Source organism: Halichondria panicea, chromosome 11, assembly GCF_963675165.1.
Source record: "Halichondria panicea chromosome 11, odHalPani1.1, whole genome shotgun sequence".
Lineage (NCBI taxonomy): Eukaryota > Metazoa > Porifera > Demospongiae > Suberitida > Halichondriidae > Halichondria > Halichondria panicea.
This window is the reverse complement of record NC_087387.1, coordinates 1,746,224-1,761,576: the sequence shown is the minus strand read 5'-3', so window position 1 is coordinate 1,761,576 and position 15,353 is coordinate 1,746,224. Positions and strand designations below refer to the sequence as shown.

The 15,353-nt window shown below is 42.3% G+C and overlaps 4 protein-coding genes and 1 long non-coding RNA gene across 6 annotated transcripts; 2 read left to right on the top strand and 3 right to left on the bottom strand.

Moving 5' to 3' along the window:
• The first annotated feature begins 38 nt into the window (after positions 1-38).
• Positions 39-3,110, top strand: LOC135344633 (heme transporter hrg1-B-like). The gene is made up of 3 exons (XM_064541894.1): positions 39-176; positions 365-582; positions 2,757-3,110. The coding sequence occupies exons 1-3, from the start codon at positions 67-69 to the stop codon at positions 2,951-2,953; spliced, it is 525 nt and encodes a 174-aa protein (XP_064397964.1). The 5' UTR covers positions 39-66; the 3' UTR covers positions 2,954-3,110.
• Positions 3,111-3,609: 499 nt separating this feature from the next.
• On the bottom strand, positions 3,610-6,156 carry LOC135344580 (E3 ubiquitin-protein ligase TRIM71-like). Its single transcript, XM_064541812.1, has 2 exons — positions 6,076-6,156; positions 3,610-5,885 (listed from the first exon to the last, which is right to left on the bottom strand). The coding sequence occupies exon 2, from the start codon at positions 5,870-5,872 to the stop codon at positions 3,689-3,691; it is 2,184 nt and encodes a 727-aa protein (XP_064397882.1). The 5' UTR covers positions 5,873-5,885; positions 6,076-6,156; the 3' UTR covers positions 3,610-3,688.
• Positions 6,157-6,228: 72 nt separating this feature from the next.
• On the top strand, positions 6,229-7,382 carry LOC135344652 (uncharacterized). Its single transcript, XR_010397496.1, has 2 exons — positions 6,229-6,761; positions 7,056-7,382. It is a non-coding gene; the product is annotated as an uncharacterized LOC135344652 (long non-coding RNA).
• An 11-nt stretch (positions 7,383-7,393) lies between these two features.
• LOC135344581 (tripartite motif-containing protein 3-like) lies at positions 7,394-9,860 on the bottom strand. Its single transcript, XM_064541813.1, has one exon. The coding sequence runs from the start codon at positions 9,704-9,706 to the stop codon at positions 7,553-7,555; it is 2,154 nt and encodes a 717-aa protein (XP_064397883.1). The 5' UTR covers positions 9,707-9,860; the 3' UTR covers positions 7,394-7,552.
• A 383-nt stretch (positions 9,861-10,243) lies between these two features.
• Positions 10,244-14,741, bottom strand: LOC135343479 (uncharacterized). 2 transcript variants are annotated; one of them, XM_064540432.1, is made up of 11 exons: positions 14,553-14,741; positions 14,069-14,236; positions 13,872-13,940; positions 13,544-13,740; positions 13,182-13,255; positions 12,335-12,823; positions 12,161-12,287; positions 11,961-12,074; positions 11,581-11,703; positions 11,136-11,351; positions 10,244-10,950 (listed from the first exon to the last, which is right to left on the bottom strand). In XM_064540432.1, exons 1-11 carry the CDS (start codon positions 14,689-14,691, stop codon positions 10,387-10,389), a joined length of 2,280 nt encoding a protein of 759 aa, XP_064396502.1. In that variant the 5' UTR covers positions 14,692-14,741; the 3' UTR covers positions 10,244-10,386. The 2 variants fall into 2 exon arrangements, with proteins under 2 accessions (XP_064396502.1, XP_064396503.1); XM_064540433.1 differs by having other exon boundaries at positions 12,161-12,272.
• Between the last annotated feature and the right edge of the window lie 612 nt (positions 14,742-15,353).

Below are 15,353 nucleotides of genomic sequence, written 5' to 3'. Positions count from 1 at the left end.
TCTTCCAAAAACAGCTGACTCAACAATTTGCTCTCAGCTGCTCCAACAGCAACCAAGCTAGTAGAGATGGCTTGCAACCCATTGCATATGTTTGTGTTTCGTCTGATCTACTCTGGGAGTGGAATTCTGGTTGGCATCCTAGCTGCTTGCGTTTTCTCGGGAGTGTTCCATAACAGGTACCCGGTAGATTCAGAAAATATGCTGACTGTACTACTACAGCCCTTGCATGCTATATTTATAGCTTTACTTGATTTGTATTTGTGAGCTATAAATTAAATAACCAACATGTGGAAATAAAGTAACCCCTTTTGAAATGTGTACTGCATGATATGACATTAATAGCTAAAAACTTTGTTCCCTCCAGTCATGCTGCCTGCTGGGCCCTAGCATCAGCCGTGTTGTCCATTGTGTGTATGGCTCAATACATCTATCTGTACGTCATCAAGGAGAAGAAGAGACGTGCCCCCAGTGCCGTTGTTCTCACCATATTCGGCATGATCGGAGCACTCTGTTTGGGGTTGGGGGGCGGTGGGTTCGTTGCTTATCTCGGACTGGCGATCACAGATACTCTCCACCACATTGGTGAGTTAGTAGCGTACTATACTCGTGGTAGTGTGGGAATACAGTGGCAACCTCCGATGTAATTATAGGACCTATCACGAAAGATTCTGTCCGCCCTTCGGGGGAACCAAATATTTCGATATTTAATCCCCTCGGACAAATTATTTCAGCTAGTATCATCAGCTGTCCACTGAAATATATATTTGGTCCCAACTGTAAGAAGAGTTACTGTAGACTCTCGGCCATCCTTTGAGACAGTGAAGCTTGGCCATAATAGTGAGGTGGCTGCATTTCATTCAGAGGAAATTTCACAAAAGCTAATTTTTACTTATGCTGTGGTGTAGCTCGCGAAGGAGTTAGTGCCTCCAAAATGTCACGGTATTTTTTTACTTCCTCAATCTATTACTACAATGTCTGTGCGTGTCTGTTTAAGGTTGCGGTAAACAGTTTGCTCATGATTTTTGTGAAACTATAAATGCCATGATAAAAATTTGAAGCACACACATGATAAATATATCGGTGTATCATCCTGTATGACAAGTATCAGTCTTCAAAACATTTTCCAGTGGAAGCTCTGAGCGATCATCAAGTTACTAGAAACAACACAAAACTAGTAGTCATTTTAAACTTCCAAAAACACTTCTAGCTCTGTGTTCTTGGTCTTATATGATGCTTCTTACCATTCTGGAGGGCGGGTCGAAGCGTTTTTTTCTTTCCAGGCCAACAAACTCTCACAAAATAATAATATGTAGACTAACTCCACTTAAAATGGCGGCCAGAGCCAAGGAAAACAGCCTCTTGTGAGCTTTCAGTAGCCTTTTTTCGAAATATCTCTTCGACCCGCCCTGCATATAGTGAAGCTACAGTAGACTGTACCTAAGCTTTATAGTAAAAATGTCTATTCGAGCCATGAAATGACTACTGCGTTTCAACTGGACTTCCAGCTCATTCTAGCTGGAAAAGATCACTAGATCTAGCTCATGAATAATTAATGAGCAAACGGTTGACCGTAACCTTAAGCATAGATTGAAAAGGAAGGGGATTGGAAACGAAAATTTTTACGTGAAACACTTCGCGTTATAGGGCGTGGCTAAAAGTACAAAGGGATTATTTTATAGTCAGCATGCTCATTACCTGTCTTGGCTGCCATACAATGTGCTGTACATAGAAATGGTGAAATTGATCACTTTTAATGTTAAATATTCTAAAAAGTAAAGATAATATAGCTCTAAAAGGTCGACTAAGCAACGCAACCACTATCACTAAACAAATAAATGCTATAAAAGAAGGAATAGCCCTTACTATGAAGTCGTGAGAGGTCAAGGCCCGTGGTGTGTCTAAAAGTATACTAAAGCGGTTTGAAGGACTATACTGCAAATGTTTATAAACAGTAAAGCTTATCCATGTCATGAAACCATTCTATATAGCACTTATAGATACATAATAACCAAGTCAAGCAATGTCTTTTGCTGTTTAGGCTTCGCAGCAGGGAAAGAGAAAAGTTGACATGGAGTAAAACTAAAAACAGAGTAAAGACAGCGGACTTAGACAAGTTAAAGCTTGTCAGTGGTGTAAACTTACTTCTCTAGAGTAACCTCCCGGCCTCTGAGTGATCGCTAGTGGATAGGAGAGCTAGAAACAGTTGAAATACAACCAGAGTACGGTCAAAACAAAAATAATCGCGAGCGCGAAATCATAAAGCGGAGTGTTTCAACCATTTACACAGGGAGGCTTGGTCGTTTCCAATCCCCTTCCTTTTCGATCTATGGTTTAAGTACAGTGGCAGATGCAGGGGGAGATCCCAAGGTGCCACGGATCCCCCCTTTCAGTTTAGCTATTGCTTTACTACAGCTACCAGCTATATAGCTATTTATCAGTTTTTGTAGCTTGATTCTAGGCTAGCTAGTTGACTGTTTGTGGCAGCATATAGATAAAGGAAGCTAGCTATGCAAGTCTATTATGGGACTTCCCCTGGCTGAGAATGGGATTTTCCCTAGTCTTACTGCACAACGTGTGACCGGAAAAGGGCGTAACCCCAAAAAAACTCGCACTGCACGTGACTTTTACTACTCGTGCTGTCCACTCGTTAGTTTGGAACCCCCCTTTCATTTTTCCTGGATCCGCCACTTCAATACTCTTGTTGTACAATCTCATTTTGCTTGTTAAACATTATGTGGTCATTACCCCATACACAGAAATCTCCTTGCCAGCAAGCTACTACGTGGTGTGTGTGTGGAACTTCATGGTGTGCAAGTGGGGCTTGACAATCTACCTGTACAGTATAGTATCCTACAAGTACCTCAAGAAAGTACCCAAGGGCTTCAAACCCATAGAAACGGACGAGAATGAGATAGCAGCAGATGAAGAAGTTGGAAATGATGCACTAGCATAATCAGATAGTTTTTAAATTTCATTCTCCTAATGAACTACCATGTGTTTTTTTATAGTTGTAAAGCTGTCAGATTTGTTTTACAGAATATATACACATGTACATTGTCAACAATTGCTAACAATATATTTTACCTCTTCTATATAATTAATATCTGATACTTTTCGAGCAAAGCAAAACATGGCGGGAGGCATTAGCACAGTGCAGCTTTCATCACTCTTAATTTTTATTGCTATTGACATAAAAGTAAGACTTTTAATTTGTGATTTTAAACATTATACACATTATGATCTGACGATGCTTGTTGCCCAGTGAGTGGGCAGATCAAAGCAATCCAGTGATCTGTATATGGCATATTTCATCACAACCATAGCAACCATATAATTGCACTTCATTATAATTATGGTTGTAGATTTTGGGAGGGAAATCTGTTTGGGACTTATGCCCCACCCTCCCTACCTAGTTGTGGGAAGAGAATTCAGCACAACAAAACACATGTCTTTTAGTACAATTTATAGGGGAAAATTGACCAATCAGAATAGTTTGACGCCATTGGGCAACAAGCTAGTTATTGCAGGCACCCTCGTGCAACATATGGCATGTTGCACTCGTACTGAGCAATAACTAATACTTATCTTCTATACAGTAAATAACAGACCGGCAACTGCACACATAATTATGCTAACAAAATACACTATAAAAAAAAAACCAACACGACACACACACATTACCAAAAATTTACTTTAGAGCTATTAAATTAAAGATAACAACAGCTTTCTCGCTGCACACGTACTGTACACCGTCACTGTCCACAGCTATTCCGATAGGATTACTGATATGACCATTACCAAATGATGTGACAAACTGACCGTCTTTAGTGAACACAGACACACAATTATTCCGATCAACAACATAAACAAAACCAGAGACACACACACCACAAGGGGAAGACAGATCACTTTGTCCACTTCCTCTCTTCCCAAACGAGCAAATAAACCGACCATCCATAGTGAGCACTTGAACACGATCGTTACCCCAGTCGGTGACATATACCATTTGTTCATTGTCTATTGCGACATCCTCTGGTCTGTTAAAATGTCCATTACCAGTTCCCTTTGAACCAATCTGCCTGACCGGTTCCAGCTCTGTCGTCAACACTTGAACTCTGTGGTTTTTGTGATCGCACACAAACACTTGACCACCAGCGATTGCTATCCCTCGAGGGGAGTTGAATGACGTTGGAAAACTTCCAATCTTCCCAAACGTTTTCAACAGATCTCCTCTTTTGTTGAACTTGTACACACAGTGTTTGTTGCTGTCAGAGACATAGATGTTGTCCTCCTTGTCTACTGCAACACCAGAGATACTGCCAAACTTATGCTTTGATTTGAGAAACATTCGAATTTGTTCTCCTTTCTTGTCGAACACCATAACATTACTGTCAGCTACAATCAGTTCATTTGATGAGTTAAATGTCATACACTGAGGATTGTTCAATCCTTTTATCACCCTCACAGGTTTGTCCAGGGTGGTGGGGAGCATTTTCACGAATACAGAGAAGGGGCTTCCTGGGATGGGCTGGTCGTCCACTGAGATCAGGAGATGGTGTCGACCACGTACACTAGGGGTGTACTCAATGCTGTACACTCCACCACTCACAGGCACTGCTTGCAGTTGTTTAGATGTATCATCAGCTAGTGTTTTCAGAACAACTTGCAGCTCAACATTTTTCGAGCCACAATAAACAGTCAATTTTGAACACATATCAACTTTAGCTGTTTTAGTGCCGTCTCCTTTCACAATCGGCTTTCCATCATACACAATAGCATTGTTCTCACACAATTTCTTGAGATCCTCACAAACAAACATCTCGATTCCGAAATCATCTTTCTCTACGGGATCAGCGCTGGCTGCTTCCTTCCCTCGCTTCACCACCTCGGCATCGATTCGACTCACCACCTGCTCTTGCATCGTAATCAGTTCTTCATCACTTGCATTCTCCAGTGTACGCTCTACAAAGTCAATCAAACTCTGAGCAGTGCCCAGGGACAGGTCCAGACCCTTCTCTTGAACTGTCAGTTTCTCCATCTTTGAATCAGTCAAATCAGAAGACTCTCGTAAAATACGGACCTTGCATCGATCGAGTACATCGTGTAGCTCCTGGAACTTAGAATTCACTTGTCTCTCCATCAGTTTTTTCTGGGCCTGGATCTCTTGTTTAGTTCTTTTCACTTGATTCACAGCGGTGCTCAGATCAGGCAGTAGGTTCTTGAGTGGGGAGAGGTGATCCGTCAGCTTTTTGCGAGTTGCGGGGGCGGCTTTCTTAACAAACTCTGACTTGTGGTCACGGTGATCGAACACAGCACAGTCTCGACAGATGAGCTTGTCGCAATCAAAACAGAAAATTTTTTTTGGCTCCTCATGATCCTCGCATTTTGGGAGTGGTGGGCTGTCATATGTTAGTTCTTTCACTCCGCCCTGTTTGAGGTCTTCCAGAGTGGAGATGGCATGTGAGGCAAATACTCTTATATGTTTGTGCGAATCAACGCAAGTATTGCATATAAAGTTCACACATTGTCGGCAAAATGCGATTGCTTTTCCTCCTCTAGAGCACATTTCACAGGTAGCCTCCAACTTGCCATGAGCTTTCTCCATCCTCGAGTGGAGTGCTTTCATCCGGTTGATGAAGAACGCAGTGGGAAGTCTGTCTGGGTTGTTGTCTGGCAATAGAGTGGGCTCACGACAGTCGGGGCAGGGGAACGGCTGGTTGGGTGGGTAGCGACTGGAGAGTGTGAGGATGCATTGCTTGCAGTAGTAGTGACAACAAGGGAGCAGCTTTGGCTCCTGGTAGCGGTCATGACAGATGCCACAGGTCACTTCTTGCTCGAGATCAGCAACAACTGGATCAGGTCCTTCGGCCATTGTTAGTTCAGATCTGGGGAATGCATTTAATTGTACAACATTTATAAAAGCATGAAGCTATTCTAGCAACTTCGCTAGAAATTGAGTACTAGAATGTTTGTACTAAGTGATCATTAGGCCTGTCCAGCGGTCAAGCTTATACTAGAATGTTTGTACTAAGTGATCATTAGGTCAAGCTTAGCTTGACCTCTTGAAAAACTTACCTACTGTTTTATCTAGACCCCTTCAATTTCAGATGCACATTTACTTTGTTGTTTTGCATGTACCTTGTACTTAGACTACATGCTACGCCCATTACATAATGTATAAATCTTACCAGATACGCCCACTTTTTGTTTCAACACCCACACTTTTCTTCAAGGCAGTGAAGCAGTGAAGCCAACTGACATGATAGTCTCGCGGTACAGAGTTGTGTTGACCGCGCCACAAATATCGTGGCGCTCTAAGTGGCTGATAAGTGTTTGTAGTAAGTTGTGAAACCGCACAGCTGCACTGCTAGCTAAAGTAGATTTGGCAAATCTAATTATGTGGTTTCACACATCCGTCCTCCACCCACTAACCACTTATCAATGCAAACAGCCACTTAGACCGCTGCACAAGTAGCTCATGTGTAATTTGCCAGACGATAATATATCGGCTGGTCCACGAGACTACTGACATGATGGAGTGAGTGAATAAAATACAAATGCATGACCACTGTCCTTTAAATAATGATTCTAGGATCTATGTGCATAGCCATAGTAGATCTTTATGAATATGAAAAAGTGTTCAAGATGCTCACAACCCAGTGAGTGCCTTTCCGTTTCCATCACAATTCCTCACTTGTATATATAGCTGGTACTATTTGCAGCTCAGTGCTTCTCTGGTGGCAACAATTACTACCCACAACGTAAGTATCTTTAGACAACTATAATTTGGGTTTGGATCGATTGTTTAATGATTTTCTGGCGAAGTGTTCTGCAATGCACATTCATGTATCTGTTGTATCAAAGAATGTACACAGTGTAAATTGCACTGGCTGATTGGATTGAAGTGGTTGATCACATTTCTCTCCCATGCATAGTTTGTTGATATCCTTCACTGTTTGTGTGGAAAGTAGTAACAATTATACGGTATGCATGGCTAGTATTTGCATTAACAATATCCAGCTATAGAATTGAGGGTGTTTGTTCCTTCCCTACAGGAATCTGTGTGTCCTGAACAACAGTCCCTCACTGCACACACAGTCCACAAGAGAAGACATTCATCAACAGCTCCTACGTCAGCATAGACCACTCCCCCATCCAGCACATCTTCACCAACGCCCACCCTCACACCACATCCAACAACAACCGTATTCGATGATGATATTTACGGCCGACACTATATTCTCCCTCAACCCACCACCAAAGCTAGCACAGTGACAGAGAGTATTGATGGAGAGACTGCGAGTGAACCACTTCCATGTTTTATTATATATAATAATGTCGTCAACATCCCTTAATCCTCTACACATTGTGGCGTTTATCAATCAATTGAAAATTGAGAAAAAAATGTACTGTATACTGTAATGATGCTAATAATAATTACAAAATAACGTACACAAACACAGATTTGCTTAATACAAATTAACATAACTATACAGATTGCTGCTACACATACACAAGCAAAAGTAAACGTGATGACAGGCACTTAAAGACTCTAAAAAATAAAAACAGATTCTTGACTGCGCACATACACAAAACCATCACTGTCTACAGCTACTCCATAAGGATAAGTGATATGACTATTACCAAATGAGGTAACAAATTGACCGTCTTTAGTGAATACTGACACACGATTATTTGCAGCATTAGCGACATAAACAAAACCAGTGACAAACACACCACAAGGGAAAGACAGATCTCCTTGTCCACATCCTTTCTTTCCAATCGAACGAATAAATCGACCATCCATAGTGAGCACTTGAACACGATGATTACCAAAGTCAGATACATACACCAATCCATTTTGTTCATTGTCTATTGCGATATCCTCTGGTCTGTTAAAATGTCCATTACCAGTTCCCTTTGAACCAATCTGCCTGACCGGTTCCAGCTCTGTCGTCAACACTTGGACTCTGTGATTGTTCTGATCACACACTAACACTTGATTACCAGTGACTGCTATCCCTCGAGGGAAGTTGAGTTCCTTTGGACCGCTTCCCTTTGTCCCAAACCTTTTCAGCAGATCTTCTCTTTTGTTAAACTTGTATACACACTCTTTGTTACTGTCAGAGACATAGATGTTGTCCTCATTGTCTACTGCCACACCACAGATATAGCCAAACTTATGCTTTGATTTGCTGATGCTTCGAATTTGTTCTACTTTCTTGTCAAACATCACAACATCACAGTTCCAGTCAGTTACAATCAGTTCTTCAGATGAGTTGAATGCCATATACTGAGGGTTGTTGAGTCTTTTTATCATCATCACTGGCTTGTCCAGCTTGGTGGGGGGTAGTTTAACAAACACAGAGAAGGGGCTTTCTGGGATGGGCTGGTCGTCCACTGAGATCAGGAGGTGGTGTCGACCACGTACCCTAGGAGTGTACTCAACACTGTACACTCCGCCACTCACAGGCACTGCTTGTAGTTCTTGGGTTGATTGATCGACTAACGATTTCAATACTGCTTGTGGTTTGCCTTGTTTTAAATAGACATTCAGCTTTGCACATTTGTCAACTTCAGCCATCTTTATACCATCACCCCTCACAGAAGGATAAACAACTGTAACAACATTGTTCTCGCACAACTTCTTAAGATTCTCACATACAAAAACCTCGACTCCAAAATCATCTTCCTCCACTCGATCAGGATTGGCTGCTTCCTTCTCTCGCTTCACCACCTCGGCATCGATTCGACTCACCACCTGCTCTTGCATCGTAATCAGTTCTTCATCACTTGCATTCTCCAGTGTACGCTCTACAAAGTCAATCAAACTCTGAGCAATACCCAGAGACAGGTCCAGACTCTCTTCTTGAACCGTCAGCTTCTCCATCTTTGAATTTGCCAAAGCAGTAGATTCCTGTAAAACACGGACCTTGCATCGATCGAGAATATCGTGTAGCTCCTGGAACTTAGCATTCACTTGTCTCTCTGTCAGTTCTTTCTGGGCTTGGATCTCCTGTTTGGTTCCTTTCACTCGATTCACAGCGGTGCTCAGATTAGGCAGTAGGTTTTTAAGTGGGGAGAGGTGCTCCGTTAACGTTTTACGAGTTGCAAAGGCGGCTTTCTTTACAAAATCTGACCTGTGGTCACGGTGATCAAACACAACACAATCTCGACAGATGAGCTTGTCGCAATCAAAACAGTAAATCTTTTTTGGCTCCCCATGATCCTTACATTTTGGGGGTGGTGGGTTTTTGAATGTTACTTCTTCCTCTTTCACTCCACCCTGTTTGAGCTCATCCAGTGTAGAAACGGCATGTCCGGCAAATGCTCTCATTTTATGAGACTCTTCACAGACACACTGTCGGCAAAATGCAGTGGATTTTCCTCCAGGACACATTTCACAGGTAGCCTCCAACTTGCCGTGGGCTTTCTCCATCCTCGAGTGGAGTGCTTTCATCCGGTTGATGAAGAACGCAGTGGGTAGTTTGTCTGGGTTGTTGTCTGGCAATAGAGTGGGCTCACGACAGTCGGGGCAGGGGAACGGCTGATTGGGTTGGTAGCGACTGGAGAGTGTGAGGATACATTGCTTGCAGTAGTAGTGACAACAAGGGAGCAGCTTTGGCTCCTGGTAGTGGTCATGACAGATGCCACAGGTCACTTCTTGCTCAAGATCAGCAACAACTGGATCAGGTCCCTCGGCCATCGTTGATTCAGATCTAGAAAAGACCAAACAAGTTAAGTAGATGACAATAATGTAGATCTAACTTGCAGCTTGGCTATTATTTTTCTACACCAATTTTGTTTCTGCTAATTTTTTAGATTTTGTTGTTTTGCATGTACCTTGTACTGGTACTAGATCTAGTCTCGAGGGTCATACTCCGAAGACTGATCAATCTAGTCTCATGAATCAGCCGCCGTTCTTTTGGTTCCAAAAGAACGGCGGCTGATTCATGAGACTATGATCAATCATGCTACGCCGACGCCTTATGACCTTTTAATTAACAGTTAATATACATGTACATGCTTTTTTATTTCCTAAAAAAATTTGGTAAATCAGGATCCCGAAACAAAACACCTTTTTTAACTTTAAAACTCTACAAACCCTTTACGTGGGTGAGTGTAAAGAAAAGTCATAGATCTATAGTGTTAATTGTGTCCTCCCTCTTCATATGCACTTAATTATGACCTTTGAACGTCTCATCTTTCCTTTCTTTATAACTCCACAAATCTGTTACGTGGGTGAGCGTGTCCAAAAGGAAGATGAAATGCTTAATTAAAGGTCATAATAAAGTGCCTAAAATATAATTGTATCTTCCCTAGCTCCTCTGATGATAATAATTATAAGAGATCAGTTAGAAAATCCCTAGCTATATAGCTAGCTAGTCACCAGTCATCATCAGTTAAACATTCAGTTCTCGAGTGATAACCACTTGTCAATACTAGAGACTTGCTGCTCAGACGACGTGGGTCGCTATGACAGCACTCATCAGACTCGATAGACCACGAGTCCTCCCCGCTTAACGAGGCTCTCTCCAGAGGGGGCATCTTGATACCAGCAATGGCAGCTTCCTTACAATTTCCTTTCTCAAAAGTAGACACTTTGACACCATTGAACAAGTTTGTCGGTGCTAGTACAGCTGACATTGATGATGTCTCTTCAGTGCACAAACTGTTTTGAGGGTCGTGAGAAGATAGGATCGTTTTGTTCTCTGATTTCTTTAGGAGGTAACTGAGCCGAGATAGTAATGATCGTGGGGGAGTGGTTACTGCATGTGAGGGGGTGGTTTGAGGTGTGGGTGTGGTCTCGGCTAGCAGAGAAGTGGAGCTGAGGTATAGTCCTTTAGTGAGGAGCAGGTTAGTTACTCTGTTCTTGCCAACACGATCATAGTAGAGATCGACGACGCCAACTTGTAGCCCGGATGGTTTCCTGGTAACCTTGGCAAACACCTGTAGTCACATTTAAGCAAGCATGAACAAAATGCACACACTATATACACAATTTACAAAGTCTACAGTTTTAGTTGCACTTATAGGCACTTATTATCAGACTGTGGGGAGACAAAGTGCAACCACAAAAAGTTCTTTCTAAACTGCAGCTACTTTACAGAAGCTTTTCGCTACACTATATTCACCATTTTGTGTCGTAGGTGTTTCCATAGTAGCTGTTTGTCCAGTGGGAACCATTCCTCTCCGTGATTGAATGTTGAGTAGAGGCCGTCAATAGCCGTGGGGAGGGCTAGGGGAGGGACCATGCCCACTCTCAGTCCGTGGGGGAGCTTGTAGAGGTTACGTAGTGACACACTGTGCATCGTTGAGCCACAATCTATCAGCTCCAGTGTAGCCTGAGGCTGTATACACACAGGTGGGGAGATAACAAACAAATGATCAAAATGATTGTGTAATCATGTTTGTCTATAATGATGTAGCTTCCCCCGGCGTATTATCATTCGTAATTCTAGAAGCAAGTATATTTAGCCTAAAAATTCAGTCTATTCAGAGCTACACAGTTTATAGACTATGGAAGAGGATAATTGCTACAAAACTTGGCTCTATTGAGCAACAGGCACACCCACTCACCTGTCCAATATAGTGTGGTCGATTGACCTCTATCACTCTAGCTCTCCTGTAGAAGCCATCCTCTTCTCTCTCTTGAGTGCCTCCAACACTCACAAGCACAGCACAATACAGTCCAACCATCAACTGCAAAAAATGCCATCCATGCATGCACATACTCTTCATATCACAAATCAACATGTATGTAAGATTTACTGCTATTTTGTCTCCCACACCCATGTACCTTATATACAGAGAAACCTCTGATGCATTTAAGCACACTAGTTGACAATGAACTGTCCTCAAATTTACTTTTCTACACCAACTACAATCCACTACAATAATTATCTCCAGAGGGACAATATTAATGTCTTGAAATAAGGCCACAAGGTAGTTTGACTGACCTCGCCTCTGCTCACAGTGTTGGGGTCACTGGTGGTCATGGCAACTGATAGCGCCTCCAGGTCATGCTCTGGGTACTCAGCCAGCTGTATCCAGATACGGTCAGGACTGTTCACCTGCAGTGGGTCACTACACAGTCACGCACGCACACACACACACACACACACACATTAGGGGAAGATTACTCAACTAAGTTACTTACCTCAGACACTCTGACGGGGGTAAGCCCCCACTCATTGGCAGTGTGCACTCCACTCAACTCAATACGCTGATTGTCGTCTCCACCTACCAAACCCATGAACGTTACCATGGGACTGTGGTCCATGTACCTGTACACAATAGGAGGCATACTTAATCATAACGAGATTTTTTTTACCTCTGCGGATGGTTTAAAAGTTCATGGTCCCATTCTTCATCCGAGATGTCCGATATCGATCCACTGTGATGAAGAATGTCCGGGGTTGAAAGTATACCATTGGTATTGGCACATGATGTAGTTGCCTGTACATGGTGGTCACTATATAATCCATTGGCCTTGTCACATGACTTGGGAATGCGACTCATAACAGGTTTCTCTAGTTCCGTTCTTACAACAAGTTTCTCTAGTTTCGTTCTTATAACAGGTTTCTCTAGTTCTGTTCGTATTAAAAGATGCTTTACGCTGTTGCTACGACTTGTCCCCTTATTATTCCTTGATGATTTTTTTGATGCCCCAGTGCTGATATCCTTGACGACAGGTTTCACTGTGCCCCGAGGCATCTTCTCGTTAGCAGGGCAACAGCTAAATAGCAGCCCCAAGTCCTCAAGTCCATCCATCATCTCTAGAGCTCGACGAGCATCTTCTAGCAGGGAGAATCGAGCAAACCTGGGACGGTATAAGAAGGAGAGCCTAGAGTATTTAGTGACACCAAACTGACTATAAACCCTACATGCGAGCAAAAACTAAAGCAACAGACCGGATATACTACGTACTGTACACAAAAATCTATACGTATTACTGTACTTTTCCACTGCCCACTTTAGTTTTTGCTCGCAAGCTGTCGCATGCGTGCCCTCTCTCCTTTTATACGCCCTTGATATATCATCATAAGGTACGTCTGTATGGGAACTGTAGGTACCGTTTACCTTTCTTTGTAAGGGAAGTGTGATAATGAAAAATATAATACAAACAAACTATGATACATGTAGACAGAACAGTGTACATTGCTTGAAGGTGTACTCACGCAAAGCACTTTGGATGAATGAAGACTTCCACTGGCTTGGCTACTATGGAGAGTAGACCAGTGAGACACTGTTTCTGTAGTAACAATTATACAGAAGGTCAAATACATCATTTCATTCCAGGAGCAGATCTGCTGTTGCTTAATCTGAAATAAGGTTATGGGCACAAAGCTCATAATCACCATACTATTGTTTCAGAGCTATAGTCAAAATCTGACCAAAACAAGAGTATGATCGTGTTTGTTTTTCACATAATGAGGCATTTATTTGGGACAACCAACTTTAAGACTAAAACATGCATTCAGTAGCTCTAAGAGAGGTGTATCACATGATGGTGTATGTATGTGATAATAAAAATGCTTACCAATGTGGAAACTCTGTTCTCGTTTAATTCTTTCATGAACTTTTCACTCGATTCCTCCAGAGAGTGCCATGTGATGTGCAGTGTTACCAATCCTCTAGCATTGTACACAAGCTGCCTATTTATCTCACATGAGCTCCCTGGTGACTGGAGAAAGCCATGTACAACTTTAGGAGTTGAGGGTGGCCTGTTTATTCGGCCTGCAGGGATATAATGATATTAACCAGTATAATTATGTTATGAAGCATGTCTCCTAGTATATTGGAGCTCCAAGTGATGTGCAGTGTTACCGATCCTCTTAACATTCTGCCTACTAAAATTGTTATCTCACATGAGCTTCCTGGTGACTGGAGAAGGGCGTGTCCAACCTGCGGGGTTGAGGGTGGCCTGTTTACTCGGCCTGCAAGGAAATAATGAAGTGCAACGGTCTAGTATACTGGAGATTATACAAGCTGCTCAACACGGCACACATAAAACTATGCAATCTCTACAAACACGAATGCAGACAAATTGTCTTGGTTCAAATACCTTGTGCTTTTTTCACCCAGGAGGGCATGAACATATCCTTGGTGCCGATCCCATGGAGACGATAGTCACCATCCCTGTCAGAATACTCGAACCTGACAGCCTCAGGCATTGCTACTAGCAAGCCCTTAGCACTGGTATACCCCAGCTTCCTCCAGGGGAACCGCTCACCTGCAGCAGACACATTCAAATGCAGTAATTTACATGCAGACTATTTGAGAGATCACAGCTGGATAAAAATGCAACGGCAAACGTCTATTTTTATTATAAAGTGAGCGTGCTTGCTTAGCCTATACACTAGATGCCACTGCTATAAATATAGTCTCAAAGGTTCATGCAGCAATCCGGCTAAACAATACACCTAGTACCTGCAAATCACATTTAATTAAGGTACAGCAAATAGCTAGCTCCACCTACATGCAAAGATGATAAAGGTGATCTGGTGATGGTAGCTAGCTAGCTATCGGGTATGGGTTATGTATTTTACCCAGAAGGTTAGTGTAGTCCCTGTTAAAGTTCTTTAAGGAGACTCCCTTCACACTAGACAACAGCACAGCCCTAGTGGACTTCACCACCTTCTCAGGAACGGCCTGCCCTGAGCCTTGAGCTAGACACCCTCTCTTCATATTAAATTGTATCTGCTTCTGAATAAAGCCACGAGGGTAAGCAAGTAGTTGGGCGGGGCCCCACTTACTTATCAGGCCACGCCCAACTAAGTAACAGAATCACGTATAGCGCGAAATTTTCGAGGGGCTTAATTTTCGCGGATTTCAGAATTCGACAGCCTAAACACCTAATAAATACAACTCCGCGTGCACTCTGCGCTACATCCTACAATAATTATACACGGTGATATAATGGTTGGTAAAATGATGCATGCTCTAGTGTCACTAAAAGTCTGGACCATTATTTTAAGGATCAGCTTTGGTAATTATACATGGTTACAGGTATACATGTGTATGAGTTATACATTTATAACACCGACAAAGAAAATGAAAAGTGTATAGGGTCAAAATTATCACTAAAGTGTTCCGGAAGTATTCTGTCAGATGTGTTTTATTTGTGTGCTCACTGATGACTCTAGGTCTAGTACTCCTTTTGACTTGTGCAAGTATTTGCATCAGATGTGTGTTTGAGGTTCCTGTTTAAGCATTTATGTCCTGGATTTCGAGCCAGTATATAAAATTATACATGAGCAGTAGGGTGTTAAGCTAAAGGAGTCTAGTTGTTAGAGTAGTCATTCAGGATAAACTTTGTTGCTTTGCGTTGTGTTCTTTCTACTTTGAAT